Source organism: Anopheles arabiensis, chromosome X, assembly GCF_016920715.1.
Source record: "Anopheles arabiensis isolate DONGOLA chromosome X, AaraD3, whole genome shotgun sequence".
NCBI lineage: Eukaryota > Metazoa > Arthropoda > Insecta > Diptera > Culicidae > Anopheles > Anopheles arabiensis.
The window spans coordinates 13,275,055-13,289,807 of record NC_053519.1 but is presented as its reverse complement, the minus strand read 5'-3'; the positions used below and the strand labels follow the sequence as shown (position 1 = coordinate 13,289,807).

At 46.3% G+C, this 14,753-nt stretch overlaps 1 protein-coding gene across 1 annotated transcript; it reads left to right on the top strand.

Annotated features, from left to right (window-relative positions):
* Positions 1-423: 423 nt before the first annotated feature.
* On the top strand, positions 424-14,230 carry LOC120906468 (delta-sarcoglycan). The gene is made up of 6 exons (XM_040318183.1): positions 424-1,000; positions 3,705-4,515; positions 8,103-8,223; positions 8,301-8,562; positions 8,650-8,773; positions 12,566-14,230. The coding sequence occupies exons 1-6, from the start codon at positions 984-986 to the stop codon at positions 12,773-12,775; spliced, it is 1,545 nt and encodes a 514-aa protein (XP_040174117.1). The 5' UTR covers positions 424-983; the 3' UTR covers positions 12,776-14,230.
* The last annotated feature ends 523 nt before the right edge of the window (positions 14,231-14,753 follow it).

The following is a 14,753-nucleotide window of genomic DNA, read 5'->3' as shown; positions in this document are numbered from 1 at the left end:
TCCCGGATCTACTCTCCGCAATTCTTGAAAAAAAAGTGGAGCCGGAATCGATTCCGACCAAAACTTCAGTTTTCCCATCACCAGCGTATCGTGGATGCCCGGTCAGCGTCGACTTCCCCAAGCGTTTCGAGTAGAAGTTAGTCCGAGTATGCTTCATCTCACAACGAGCGTCAGCAGGTGTGAACACACGTCGGGAAACACTCTCGTAAAGTGTGCTTACGACGTTCGCCGAGACTAAAAGAGAGAGAGAGCGAGAGAGAGAAAGGGAGAGAGCGAGAGAGAGAAAGAGAATAGGAAAGGGCGACGCGTAAGCGAGAGCGTGCGACTAAGAAAGGTGAAACAGTCTCACTGTTCACACCCTCCTATTGTCGTTCATCTGCTTCATATTCCACGGCCCAGTTGCTCGTGCGCAGAGGACTCATCTTTCAGACAAGCTTGGGTGGTGTTTTTAAGCCTAGAGCTTCACTTCACTGCGTCCTCCACTCTGTCATCGGGATCGGCGTGTGCATGCGTGTTTTTTTGTGTGTATTCGCTCTAGAGTAGCCGCACGCGGACGTACTCTACGCCAGAGGTTTCGCACGCGCGCACAAACACACACGGTGACACGGGCTCAGTTCGGTTCGGTGCGTTTGTTCTGCTTCATCTCGGCCACACCAAATCGCGTGACGGCATGTCGGTGTACGCCAACGTGTCACTGCTAGGTCCCGCTGGATGCTAGCGCGTTCGGTGCCAGTACGCTCCAGCGGCTGTCGGTTTGTGCAAGTGCAAGGCGGGCTGGTAAAGCTGTTCGCTGATCGTGTGTTCCATTTGGGCGTTAAATCAATCTCTGCAATCAATAATTTCCACTGGCAAGCAAAAAAAAAAAAGAAGGGTCCGAGGCCCGACGACAGCAGGAAAGACGCGTCAAACCGACCAACAGCATCAGCGAGGGCGTTGTCATTGCGGCATTCGCGTCACACGTGTAAAGTTCCACACTCTACGCCATGTCGCGTTATTCAAGGTGAGTTGTGCGACGGTTCTGCCACGCACCGAACACAACGCGGACCTGTGCCCGGCACTATAAATAGTATTCTTCGTGTGCATCCGCGTCTTTTGCTTGCGTTCTTCCAACCCGCGGGACTGACCACCTTTGCGTGCCGATTGATGTTTGATTGTTTGTAAAACACTCGGCTGGTGCAGAGGAGCCTGGGAGGAGGCAGCACAAGGTCTTGTGCGGGAATGCATCCTCAGGTATTCATAATACTGTTGGAATGTTTTTTCTTAATTTTTAAATTTGTTTCTTCCAAACTATTCCCCAAAGATCTTACTGAAATCACTTCGTCTGAAGTCAACGTTCGCTCTATTTCATTGGTTCTTTCAATTTTCATTCAAACAAACAAGAGCAAAGCATTTAAGCGTTCCCATAATACCAACGAGACCACACACATAGCAGTTCGGTGCATCGGAATGACAGCGGACATAACATTACCTCGTAGCGCTCGTGCTCCACCCAGCCACACGTGTGAATGCCAACGTACTCCACAAAAACACAGACCGGATAGGCATGGTCCATTGGTGGTCGGTTTTACAAATTTCCAAAGCTAATGCCCACCTAATCTGCTTCAAATAAACTCCAAATCAGGCTTGGCAGCACACCAATCAACGCCAGTTTTCGGTCAGAAGGACCCTCGGCTCGGATCTGGTGCCGTGGACGTAGTGCCCTACCAGTTGGACGAATGTGTTGGAGGCGTCGGCATTAAAGGATTGTGAGTCCGAACCCATTATCACCTGCGGAGTGCATTTCGTCGCCGCTCGTTCAATCGTGTTGTAGCCTCCCGGTCCCGGTAGGTGTGGTTCACCCTTACTAATCGAACGTCAGTTCGATGCCTTCTTCTGGCATGCCGATGTAATCCTATCCTGAACACGTGTCGAGCGCGCTTTGGTTTGTTTCTTTCAATGTGTTGCTAGTGTGTCCGAGTGTGAATGTTTCTTATCGCTTTATTGGGCAAGTGTCAAACTAGATGTGCTGGGGTTTTCCCCCTTATGTGACAGGTATAGCGGGTGGAAGGAAGACTCTCTCAAGAACGCGGGAAGTATCAAGAGTGTAATTATCAAAGTGTTCTGGCTACTTGGGAGCATCGTAAAAAGTGAGTGGCGAAGAGCCGGTCAGCCGAAGTGGAATTACCATTGAAAAAAAAAACCCCTTCACGATCCCCAACTCCAACCTCCCAGTGCGTACCCGATTATGACCCACTTTGCGACGCCCTGCAGCAAGAGAAAATCTCGCTCGGCCTAGCCCCGACTTTTCGCACCCCACGGTGGCGGGCAGTGTGTGTGTTTATTTATAACCACTAAGTATCCCCATCCACACACATGCAGGCCGGCGGACACATGCACACAGCGAGATGTCTAGATAAACATATTCATAAACACCCGGCTCTCGAGGGGCAAGTGCTCGGTTGCTGTTCGAGAGCAAGCGGCAGGGTTTTGGCTCTTAGTTTCGGAATGTTTGCGCTTGCGGACGGGCGCAGGCGAGGAGTTCTGCCTGTTCGAATTTTATTGCCCGGCTTGAGGGATGTTGTTTTGTTGTTGTTATTGTTATTGCTCGTTTATACTCTGCTTGTTATGGGTGTGCGCGGTACACGTATAAACGTCATCGTTTCCAATGTTTCACCCCCAAAACGGGAGGCGTCTTAATAGGCTGTTTGATGTTTTGCAAGGTTCTATTTGGGAAATCAATCAGTTTCTTGCGCTTCAGGCTGTCGGAGCACAAAACTATTACAAAACATTCCACAAACCTTGTCAATACGTCTGTTTTGCTTTGCTTATTCACTCTGTGTGAGCAGTCCATTCTTAAATGTGTCCAAATTATCTTCTACTTCCGTATCCAAACCACCGCAAGCATTGTTTACGCACCCAAAACCACGTTGTTTCGTGCCTCGCCATTTCACTCACCTGTCAAACCTGTTAGTGCGCCCGTGTCAGACTAAGCACAGGTGGACAGACTCTGTCAGACACTTACCTTTTTCTGCAACTACTGCAAAACCGAAGCCAACCGAGCTGCTACTAACTGGGAACGCTTTGTTTGCGTTCGAGGGGTTTTTTTTTGTATTAATAAAAAAACACACCATTTTAAATACATCAACGAGTGAGAAGGTTGGTTGGAAAACGGAGCTAACGACGACCTTTGACAGCTTCGTCCGTGAGAAGCAGGAAGAAAGCAATGGACCGAGCCATTAATATGGAAAACGTGCCCGTAGCGCTGGCCGTTAGATTTGATTTGCTCTGTGTATGCGTGACAACGTGCTGTATGTGTGGGTGGGTGTTTGTGGGCACGTGTGCAAATTCCCGAGCTCGAATCGATAATGCACTTATTTCCATCTTCGTCATGGGAGGGGAGACCCGGCGGTGTAGAATAAATTGAAAAGAAAGTTCCGAAAGCCTGTCAAAGACGACGGCGAGTCGTGTTGCCCAAGCCGAATGAAACGTAATGATGACAGACGGACACTTTCCTGCGTCTTCCTGTAGCTGTAGCTCTGTGTGACCGGATCGTTTTTGTGTTGTTTTACTTGTGGAACAAATCTTGGCAATTATCTGGAGCAATCGCAAGAGACGCTGGGCAACTTGTTCGCTGATTGATATTGGTTTGTTTACTTGTTTGCTCATATTTGCTCCCTTTTTCTTTCTCCCTTTCCATATCACATCTTGCGGGTGTTTCCCTCCAGAGACGATCCGCGGTCAATTTTCTTCAGCGGCAGCAGCTCGACCCCGCTGCGCAGTTACGCCGGCTCGGACCTGCTCAAGCGCACCACGGCCAGCTCGCCAAACCCATCGACCAGTCCCACGCCTTCCACCTCCTCCGCCACTCCTCCAGGCGGGGAGCCCAGCGGCAAGCCCGAGCCCGTCGTTCGCATCATCCCGATCCTGTACCCGGCCCAACCGGCACGGCTGATCGGAGGCACCAGCAGCTACGGAAACGCTGCCCGGCCCAGCCCACCGGATGGCCCAGACGGTGAAGCGGACGCACCAGTGAAGGGCAGCAACGCGCCGACACCGTCACAACCAGCAGCAGCAGCAGCAGCACCGGCCGTTCCCACCGCCACAACCGGTATACTGAAATCGCCTGTCGCGGGCCAGGCACCGTCCGGTGGCACCGGGACACCGTCGCGTGTCTCCTTTTCAGCTCGACCGATCACCAGCAGCAAGCCAACGATGGCCGGTCCGAGCGGCACTGGGAACGCGAGCGGCACCGGAAATGGCGTCCACGGCCGCACACTGCCGCTGGCCAAGACGTCCCGATCGGGCGTGGTGGAGCCGCCGCTTGCCGCGCCGCCCGTCACCGAGCCGACGGCGAGCGGCCCGCTGCACCAGGCGGAACCGACGGCTGGAGCGGGCGGGCCGGCCTGTCGCATGCAGCTCGCGCTGTACGGCTGGCGCAAGAAGTGTCTGTACGCGCTCATCTTCGTCCTGATGGTGATGATCATCGTGAACCTGGCGCTGACGCTGTGGATCATGAAGGTGATGGAGTTTTCCTCGGTGAGTGACGTTCCAGAGATAGTTTTTTTTTTTTCTTGTTAAGAGTAATTCATGTCGCAAGGCTAACTCCAATCTTAAATGAACCCAAAGTTAAGCGTAGCAGTCATGTGAATATTTCAAACATTTCTCCATAAAAGCACATGGTCATGTCTTTAAATTTCTCCACAAGGCTTGAGCATTCAGCTCAAAACGCCTAACAGTATGTAAAGACCCAACCCAAGTGACATTTGCTCGAAATTGTTTTCCCATATCTGCTCGATTAGTACTCGATACGCTTGAAATTGTGAATTTGTGTGTGATCAAGGGTGTTGAAAGCGCCAACAGCGGTTTGTTCGTAAATTAGACGTTCCTCTATCGATGGACGATGCCATCGAGCTCATTTTTCATTCCTAGCTATGGTTTTTAGATGAAAAACAAAAGCAAATTTTGTGTGACGTTATTCTATAAAAAATGGGTATTATTTAAGTCTAAAATGGGTACATGACTAACTATAACAATAGGAAACATCATTTCCGAGCGAATTTAGAAGAAAGTAATGAAAAAGCCACATCATAGTTCTAAAATCAGGGTTTCGAGCTATTTCCCTTAATAGTTTAATAACCAGTTTAAGTGACTTTTAGAACAAGCGCTTTAAAATCGACAGTGAAGTGTATTTTTCGATGCTTTCTTCTCTATTCTTTGGGAAATAACGTTTCCAATTATTATTACTGGTCGTATTCTCATTTTATACAAAAAAAATCAAATTTTCACAAAATAACACCGTACTAAATGTTCCTTCTTTTTTGCCAAATATTAACACAAATTAATCTAAAACGAATTGAACGCCATTTTTATCCAATAGAAGAAGGTCATTCGCACGCACAAACGAAATTTCAACACTTTTTACACGGACTATCTCACACAAATCTACATTTTGGTACCTCGAGCACCATTCGAGCAGATCATGGTTAAACGTTTAGAACAAATGTCACTTGGGGTAGTTATGTAATCTTTTTACACCATTTTCTGTCTTATTGTTGAATGACCAAATATTTTATAGCAATACCACTCGTATACGATACAGACAGACAGAAAAAAGGTTCAATGAAGGATTAAGCGTAATAGGAGTATACTTAAATATTGGCCTTCTTAAACGTTTAAGCCAAAAAGCTAAATTTTGATAATAGTAAAGAACAACCCTCGCACGACGTTGAAAACGCCAGAAAGTATGCAATATATTTATTGATTAAAATGTTGTGCAGTATAACATCTGTATTTGTTATTGAGGACCTTTCCGTATTAAGTTCTTAGGCTGAAATTTCAGCCTGTCAGCTGTTTGTATTGTATAGAAGTTTTCGAGCAGCTATCTAAGTGGGTATAATACACAAGTGGGCTTATTCCAAGGTTTATGAATTTAGAAGGCTGATTTATATCGCTTCTGTTTCTGAATGAAGATTTTAAGAGTGATTTGAGTATTCGTCAAGCCTCCAGAGAGCTTGTTTGAACAAAAGTATTCACCCATCCTGTCAAAAAAAGATGTTCAAATTTGGTTATAAAAAACATGCTATGAGACTACCTGGACTACATACACTTTGATTCTGAATTCCATCACCAGATCTCTTTTATGCACCTTGGGATAAATGTAAACACCACCATAAATGTTGTTTTGGATTTTTCGAGCAGGTACTCGAATCTAATTCTAACTTTGAGGCTAGAATAATCTAGACTGCAAATTGCAGGATAGTTTTATGTGTGGTTTTGTATGGAGTGTTTACATGCTTTCAGCCTCCAACTGTCAAGCTCCATACAAAAAACTGACTAGAATCATGAAGGGCCCCATGAATACATTTTTTTTTGAAATCGTGAATTCTTGTATAAAGACTAAATCGTGAACAAGTAGATGAAAGTATTAAATATGTTATTATATATGTACATTCGGAAACGAAACGATCCAACTGTAAAAAACCTCTTATTTTTAAATTAAAAATGTACTAATGTCTAAAAATTGCATACCTTCCGGCGTCAAGGTAGAATTCGTTTAGATATATCGCAAAAGAAAATGTAAGTTTTAATACATTATGTATCCTCTTTTTCATCTAAGCACAAAGAACAAATACAACTCTTTGTTTCCAGTCATCACACTGCCATCTCTCGATACATGTGCCTTTTAACTAAGCGCCTAAACTTATGCAGCTCTAGAAACAAAACGACTGTTTCTAAGCTGCTATCGGCAGCTTGTTGTAAAAATGGATTATTACTGATCCCTGAGTCCATGAAAACACACCACATCGAACAAAAAAAACACTCAGGAAGGCCTAGAAAGATAACACCCCACACCACCGGCCACTATCGTCCATCAAACAATCTTTTAAACCTACAGGTTTGCCGCCTCCGCCACTGTCTTGAAATAGTTCCACAGCGCGCTCGAGCACACGCTTGCAAAGCTGCTCCAATGCCATCCATCCGTCCAATTTATCTCAATCTAAAAGATTCAACCATTCTGCTGTTGGTGCTTCGCTCCTATTGCCGGTTAGTTTTCCTAACTTCCAATTCTTCATCGGCAAACAATCAACGATGGAGCCGGGCTCAGCCACACAAGCGGGCTTTCTACCTTTGACTTCCTCCCGTTGCTCCAACTCAAATTCGTGTGTCATGGTATGGCACCTTTCCCCCCGGTGTTGGGTCGGCAACAAACACGAGAAATAAAGGAAGCAAAAACCCCACAGCAAACTGCCCACAAAATGATAGGTTAAATTGAAACTTTCACTTCCATTTCGGGTCACTTCAGTTTGCCGATGAAGTGTCCATCAAGCACCGTCGACCTTTTGCGCCTTGCCGCACCGGCTCGGGACGGTCTTCGTAAACACATACATACACACACACACACACATCACATGCTAGAAATGGCAGCAAGTGTAAAGATCATGACACGTGTTTATTTATTTATTTCCCTTCCGACGCCCCGACGCGCCGTTTTTCTCCTGTTTGGCTAAACGAGTGCGAATTTCGTTCTACTGTTGGTTTTTTTTTTCTTCTATACTTTGTGATTTGTTTTCCCAACTCCTTGCGGGTGTTTTTCGCACCCCGAAAGGCTCGGAATAACTTGCGAAGGGGTGAATGGGAAGCGATGGTGCGGCCAGGCCGCCAATTGGGGTGAAAGAAGTTTGATTTCTCACGACCTACAGCAGGCAGCCGGGGCCGTGGCTTGGGCTGATGTTTAACTTCGGCCCCTGCCCGCACGTTTGCCCTTGACACGGTGGTTTGGGGCATGATGCCGCCCGCTATGGGGCTGATGGCAGGTCTGATGGTCTGTTTATTTAGCTGATTAAGTTGTTTTCGGTCGGTTTTTCGGGGGGTGGGGAGGGGGGGGGGTAGCAATTCTTTCGCCCTCCACTGTGCAGTTCGCAGACGGATAGAAATCAAAAATGTCAGTTAGCCAGTTACGTTTACTTTGGGCTCTCTTTGGGAAAAGGTGACTTCGGTGCGTGTACTTTGAAGCCCTCTTTTCTGCAAAGGGCTTTCGGGTTTCTTCGGCACGCAACGGCAATCTCTTCTCCCACTCACTTCCGGCTATCTTGTTTTTCCCTCTCGTTCGGTTTGGTCCGCAGAATGGTATGGGCCAGCTGAAGATTGTGCCCGGTGGCATTCAACTCACAGGACAGGCGCTGGTGCTGAACACGCTGCGGGCATCTTCGATCCGCTCGAAACACGGACAACCCATCTCCGTCGGTAAGTTACTCGCTCGATCGGCTGGCTGAGCGTAATCCTCGATAACAGGCTGAGTGTTGGCTTTCCGTCCCCGCCAGAATCATCGCGCAACCTGAGCATCAACACGCGGAACGCGTACGGTGCGGTCGAGAACCAGCTGTTTCTTGGCCACGACCGGCTCGAGGTGCTGGCGAACCACTTTCGCATCACGGACACGCACGGCACCAACCTGTTCGCGGTCGACCGGGACGAGGTGATCGTGGGGGCCGGCTCGCTGCGGGTCGAGGGTGAAGGTGGCGTCGCGTTCCGGGACTCCATCCAGACGCCGCTGGTCCGTGCGGATGCCGGCAAGGATTTAAAGTGAGTACCCCCGCGCAAACGTCCCGAGGATGGTGACTGCAATTAAACAATAACAAAAAACAAACTGTTCCCATTTTCCGTGCGCAGGCTAGAGTCACCGACGCGATCACTGGAAGCGCGGGCCACGCAGGAAATATTCATCCAGTCGCGGGCCGGCGGCATCGAGACGACCTGTCTCAACGATCTGAAGCTTCACTCTGTGGCCGGCAGTGTAAGTATACCTTTTTGGAGGAGGGGATTTCATTTCGATTTGATAGCAAAACACAGTGCACAATTCTACAAAATTTAAGTGTATTGCCTATGAACGCCTAAATTTATGCAGTTCACGAAATTATAGAACGCCTAGATCTATTCAAGTAGCATACCAAAACATCATTTACAGAGATTTCGCCGCGATTATTGACTCGTTTAGCGAGATGTTTGGTTGAAGGATAAGATTGATGAATGTATTTTTTTTCTTCAATTTGATTTATGCACCAAATAATCATTTCACTAACATTGTTATTTATACATCTGTTGAAAACATGATTCATAATTATTTCATCATTATTTCCAATATCCGTAAATTGACCAAACCAAAATAATTATTCAAACTAGTGCCCAATAAGCATGAAAGTTACCGCTAGTGCTAAACAACGTCATCTTTCATACAATTCCATTATGTGAGCTATAATATACTTGAGCAAAACATTTACTGATTGATATAATAATCCAACAACGCCTTGTTTTGTGCAAACTACATAACTTAATCGGGGCGAGTACCGTTCGACACTCATGAGAGAATGAGAATCATGAGATACTACTGTCTATTCTTTAAAGGCGTTTATATCTATGATTCAAGGATGCTTAAATTTTGAATTTTGATAGTTTTTTTACCATTGGTGTTGGATTTCATTCGTTACATCTATATTGGATGCTTTGTTATCAATTATAAGGTAGCCTTATTCTTACCTACTTACTTATCCGGCGCTACAACCGCTTTGCGGTGCTCACGGTCTCGCGCCTTCGTCTTCCAGTCCGTTATCCCGGCCTTAATGGCGGACGCCTCCACGCCATCTTGCCACCTCAATTTGGGCCTACCACGCCTCCTCTGTCCTTGTGATCGGCCTAAAAAGACTTTACAGGCTGGGTCGTCCGTTTCCATGCGTACAACATGGCCAGCCCACCGGAGCCTGGCGAGCTTGATACGCTGTACGACAGTCTCGTATAGCTCGTCATTATAGCGGCTCCTCCATTGTCCTTCCACACATACGGGGCCAAGTATCCTTCTGAGCATCTTCCTCTCGAACGCGGCTAAGAGGGTTTCGTCAGATTTGGACAGTGTCCATGTCTCAGAGGCGTACGTGAGTACTGGTACTATATAGGTACTATATAGTCCCAGCTTCGTCCGTCGCGACAGGTTCTTTGAGGTGAACTACTTTTTCAGGCTGTAGAATGACCGGTTGGCAGCCAGCATCCTTGCGCGCAACTCAGCTTCCATACTGTTGTCGTTGCTGACCTGTGACCCCAGATAGGTGAATTCTGGGACGACTTCAAAAGTGCGTTCACCTATCTGCACATCACGCCTACGTAGATTCGGATTATTTGTTGGCGGGCCCGCTGATGTTGCCACCATCAGTTTGGTCTTTGCCTCGTTTATCTGCAATCCGAGGTTCTCTGCCGCCTGCTCGATCCCTTGGTAGGCTTCTGCTACATAGGAGAGCCGCAGACCAATGACGTCTACATCATCAGCGTATGCCATGATCTGGGTTGACTTATAGAAGATGGTTCCCGTAGTCTCCACCCTCGAGTCGCGGATGGCCCTCTCTAGCGCCAGGTTGAATAGGAGACAGGCAAGCCCGTCCCCCTGGCGCAGACCCTTGGTGGTAGCAAAAGGTCCTGAGAGTTTTCCATCCACCCTAACCTGGCATGTGACGTTGGTCATAGTCATTCTAACTAGCCTTATCAGTATGGCCGGGATTCCAAATGAGCTCATGGTGTCAAGAGATGGTATGTGTCGTTTCTGTATTCAGCTATCCTCTCCAAGATCTGCCGCATGGTGAAGATCTGATCAGTGGTTGATTTTCCGTTTCGGAATCCTCTTTGATAGTGTCCTACTATCTCTTCGACGTGCGGGACAAGGCTATCCTGAAGGATCAGGGAGAATATTTTATAGGCGGTATTCAACACCAGTAGCGAGTTTACAGTCTCGGGGGCCCTAAGCAGTAAGAGTTGTTGAGGCCCCTTTGTACATTATTACCGGGGGTACTCGGCATCCGTCTTTGATTATGTAACATTTTAACTTAAATTTTGTTGCCACCGGGGGGGGGGGGGTGCTTATGGTTCGTCTAGCGCGGGGCCCCAACGTCCATAACCCACGGGGTCCTCCTTGCTAATACAGTACCATATTCTATCAACTGTTATGGATTATGTACTAAAGATTGCGGGGCCCCTCATTGACGGGGCCCCTCGCAATTGCTTACTTTGCTTACCGTTAAATACGCCACTGTTCAACACCGTAATACCCCTGTAGTTGTTGCAGTCCAACCTGTCTCCCTTCTTGTATACGGGGTAGATGATGCCGAGATTACAATCACAAGGCATCGATTCACTATCGATGCCTTATCGAGCAGCCTTATTCACTTTCTTTAAATTTGAATTTAACTGAATTCAAATTTAGAAGGGACGGCAGGATTGGATTTACTTTATAAAAATCTATAAAAATATTGATTGACTTTATTGTAAAGAGTTACAAGCGTTATTTATATGGTGAAAATGTTTTGTGATGTTTTTCAAAAAAAAAATCAATAGTGTAAAAAATGTATATGAAATACATTAAATTTGATCTATACATAAATATACAAGTATCTTTATAGATATTATTAAATAATTGCATAATACTTTATGCAAACGAAATCGTATCGCTTATTACATTCTTTGTTTTTATATGTATGTATATCATTTATATTTATTGGATATTTGTGTGTATATTTATAGACAGTTATATTTTGCATTTTTTATGTACATTTTTGAAACTGATGAAAACTTTTTTTTGGAAATAGATCACAAAACATTTTCAAAATGGTACACACCTCTAAGTTCAATTCGCTTGAATCATTTAAAGCAAAATTTATTCAAAACGTTCGTTCCAAATCTGCAGCGCAAACCGGATTTTTCCCCATACAAACGAGAACGTTCGACCCCGGCAGGTAGAACTCATTCTTTCACGCACTTCTTACAGTCTCTCAATGGTACGTTATTTTAAAACTGAGCGCCAAGTGAGCGCCTTCTGACAACCGCGTCGAACGGAGTTCGAAGCCCATACTCGCCCCGAATATAACGAATCCTTAGTCTGCCATACACACAAAACAAGATACCAAAACAGCGCCTAAACATATGCAATCTACATAGCATAAAGCCTAGATATATTCTATTTTTTAAATAAAATGACAATGCCTGAATCTATGCTTCTTCTTCTTTGGCTCAACAACCGATGTCGGTCAAGGCCTGCCTGTACCCACTTGTGGGCTTGGCTTTCAGTGACTAATTGATTCCCCCCCCCCCCCCCCATAGCAGGATAGTCAGTCCTACGTATGGCGGCGCGGTCTATTTGGGGATTGAACCCATGACGGGCATGTTTTTAAGTCGTACGAGTTGACGACTGTACTACGAGACCGGCTATGCAATCCATGAATCTATGTATCTATGCAATCCATATAAAAAGATATAGCAACGCCTATATCTATGAAATAAACATATCAAATAAGGTTTGTAAGTGGTATAACTAGTAGCACATGGACAAATTCCCTTCTTATAGAACTAAAATATTACTAGTACACACTGAATGATACCTTTTAAGCGTTCTTTGTGGATAAACGCCTAAAGGTACCACTAAAAACGATAAACATGGGGCGTTTTTTGCTCCTAACACGTTGCCATTTAGTTGAGATATCATGATTTTCTTAGCATTAACACTCTCACATCGTCTACAACTGTGATTTTATCTTTCCTCTCCTTCGCACAGATCCGGCTCGACTCTAGCGCCATCTACATGCCGAACCTGAAGACGGTGCAAACGGTGGTGGGCGGCGGCAGCGGAGGTCTGCTGCCCGCCTCCGCCAGGGGCGACGGCGCGGGCAAGATCTACCAGCTGTGCGCCTGCTCGAGCGGTAAGCTGTTCCTGGCGGCGCCCAACAGCGTCTGCACTGCCGACGATAGCGCCATCTGCAGGTAATACCAGTGCCGGTGCATGTCATAATCGTCACACGGGGGCGTGTTAGTAGCAGCAGCAGCAGTAGTGGCACAAAAGGAGGGGGGGAGGTAAAAACTGACAACACAATACACACACACACACACTAACATACTCAGTTTAGGTTTACTCGAATGCAGAATCACACCTTTTCGCCCCTTCCCATCCCCGAGTTGCCTTAACAGACGAACGAATTGACAGACACAGTTTAAAAAACAAAACACAATAAGATTGTTAAAGGTTCCCAGCCTGGTAGACACGCTGGCCCTGGTACATCCTTGCATGAGCTTACACTGGCGCTCGACGGAGAGGGAAGAGAGAGAGAGAGAGAGAGAGATAAAGATAAATGAAGAGGGAAAGAGTGATCTTCTGCAGAAGATGTTTTTTTTATTTGGTTTGCCATCACCAGCTAGAAGAGGTTAAGCCGCTTCGTTCCCCTCACCAACTCTGTCCCATCTTTCTTCCCGGGAGCCTTATCCCTCCAACCCCCTACCCCTCCATCACCCCTTTTGTACCCCCATTCTCTGCTGTGCTTAAACGGTGCCACAAAGAGGTTGGCAGACGAAAAAGATAAAAATAAACCCCAAAATAAAATAAAAAAAAAGATAAACTAAAAACAAAAAATGTTATACTCTAGCAACCAATTATGCGTACACTTAGAGGAACGATTATATATTATATATACATACCTTAGCAATGAAAGATAAGCGTTACATAGAGCTAGGAGCGCCCACGGTGCGGGCCCGACGATATCAATCAATACCGTATTAGAGTGTTTCAAATTTTTCCGGCAGCAGAACGAGCAGGCAGCGAGGAGAAAAGGGCGAGCAAAGAAACAAATTAAAAACAAGGGAAATCAAATCCGCGAGCTAGGGCAGGGTAGAAACCGAAGGTCAAGGGCGCACGATAGATAAGAGCAAATTTAAATCAATTATCCCCAAGATACAATAATCCCCCCGAGCGCGAAGAAGGAGTTGATCGCACCCATCAACCCCCTCCTCTCCCCTGTGAAAACGCCATTTTCTTTTGCTGCTCGTACAATATAAGATACATATCACTAACTGTAGCGTGTGTGTGTGTGCGCGCGCAAAACGAGAGCAACCTAATGACGGAGAGAGAAAGAGAGAGAGAAAAAAACGGCACAAAAATTGAAGAACGAAACTGCTCAAACCAAACCATAAACACACGACACGACAAAATCACCTATACATTCGTACACACACACACATACGAAAATCCACACAGCTTACACGATACAAAACTACAAAGAATGAAGAAAATATGACGATATTGATTCGACCTGAATACTGGCTATGCAGCGAAACAAGGCGCCATGTTTGAGTGTGTTAAAGTTGAACAGAAAAAAAACAAACAAACAAATAGGGTTCGAAGGGGTTACACACAACATACCGAAACGAACAGCCGCTGAAGTGGAAAAAAGAAAGAAGAACAACAACAAAAAAAGCTAATAAAAAGGTAAATAACAAGTGAACAAAACAAAAAATCTGACCACCTAAAGAGTAAAAATCGAGAAAGTAAGCCCGAAAGAACCTTGCCACCGTCTCTGTCAACCCGGCTGCGCGCAAGTGGGTCCAGAAAATGGACCCGAATGGATGGGTTGAGTGACAGGCTAAACGGCTTTCGGTGCCACTGCTGTCAGACCCGCAAGCGATCCCGGCCCGTCATCTCACTACTAATTTGTGACATTTCATTCACTGGGCGATGCGTTTACAGGTGCGTCTCGATTACTCGTCCGTTTCCGAACGCAGGCGAGCTAACGTGATACGGCGAATGGGCAGCGCAAAGCAGCGCTGAAACGCTGGCTGACAGCCGGGACATTCGCATCTCGTAAACTCGTTAAGTTAAGCCTGAACTCCACCGCCCGGGCCTTGCCGTCTTGCTTCCTGCGCTCATTACGAAATGAAACGAAACGGCGGCAAGCGGCGGCTGGGGTTAGAAGCAG

Coding starts and splice junctions, on each gene's coding strand:
- LOC120906468 (XM_040318183.1), top strand. Junction 4,516..8,102: donor AGGTGATGGAGTTTTCCTCG/GTGAGTGACGTT, acceptor TTTGGTCCGCAG/AATGGTATGGGCCAGCTGAA. Junction 8,563..8,649: donor GATGCCGGCAAGGATTTAAA/GTGAGTACCCCC, acceptor TTCCGTGCGCAG/GCTAGAGTCACCGACGCGAT.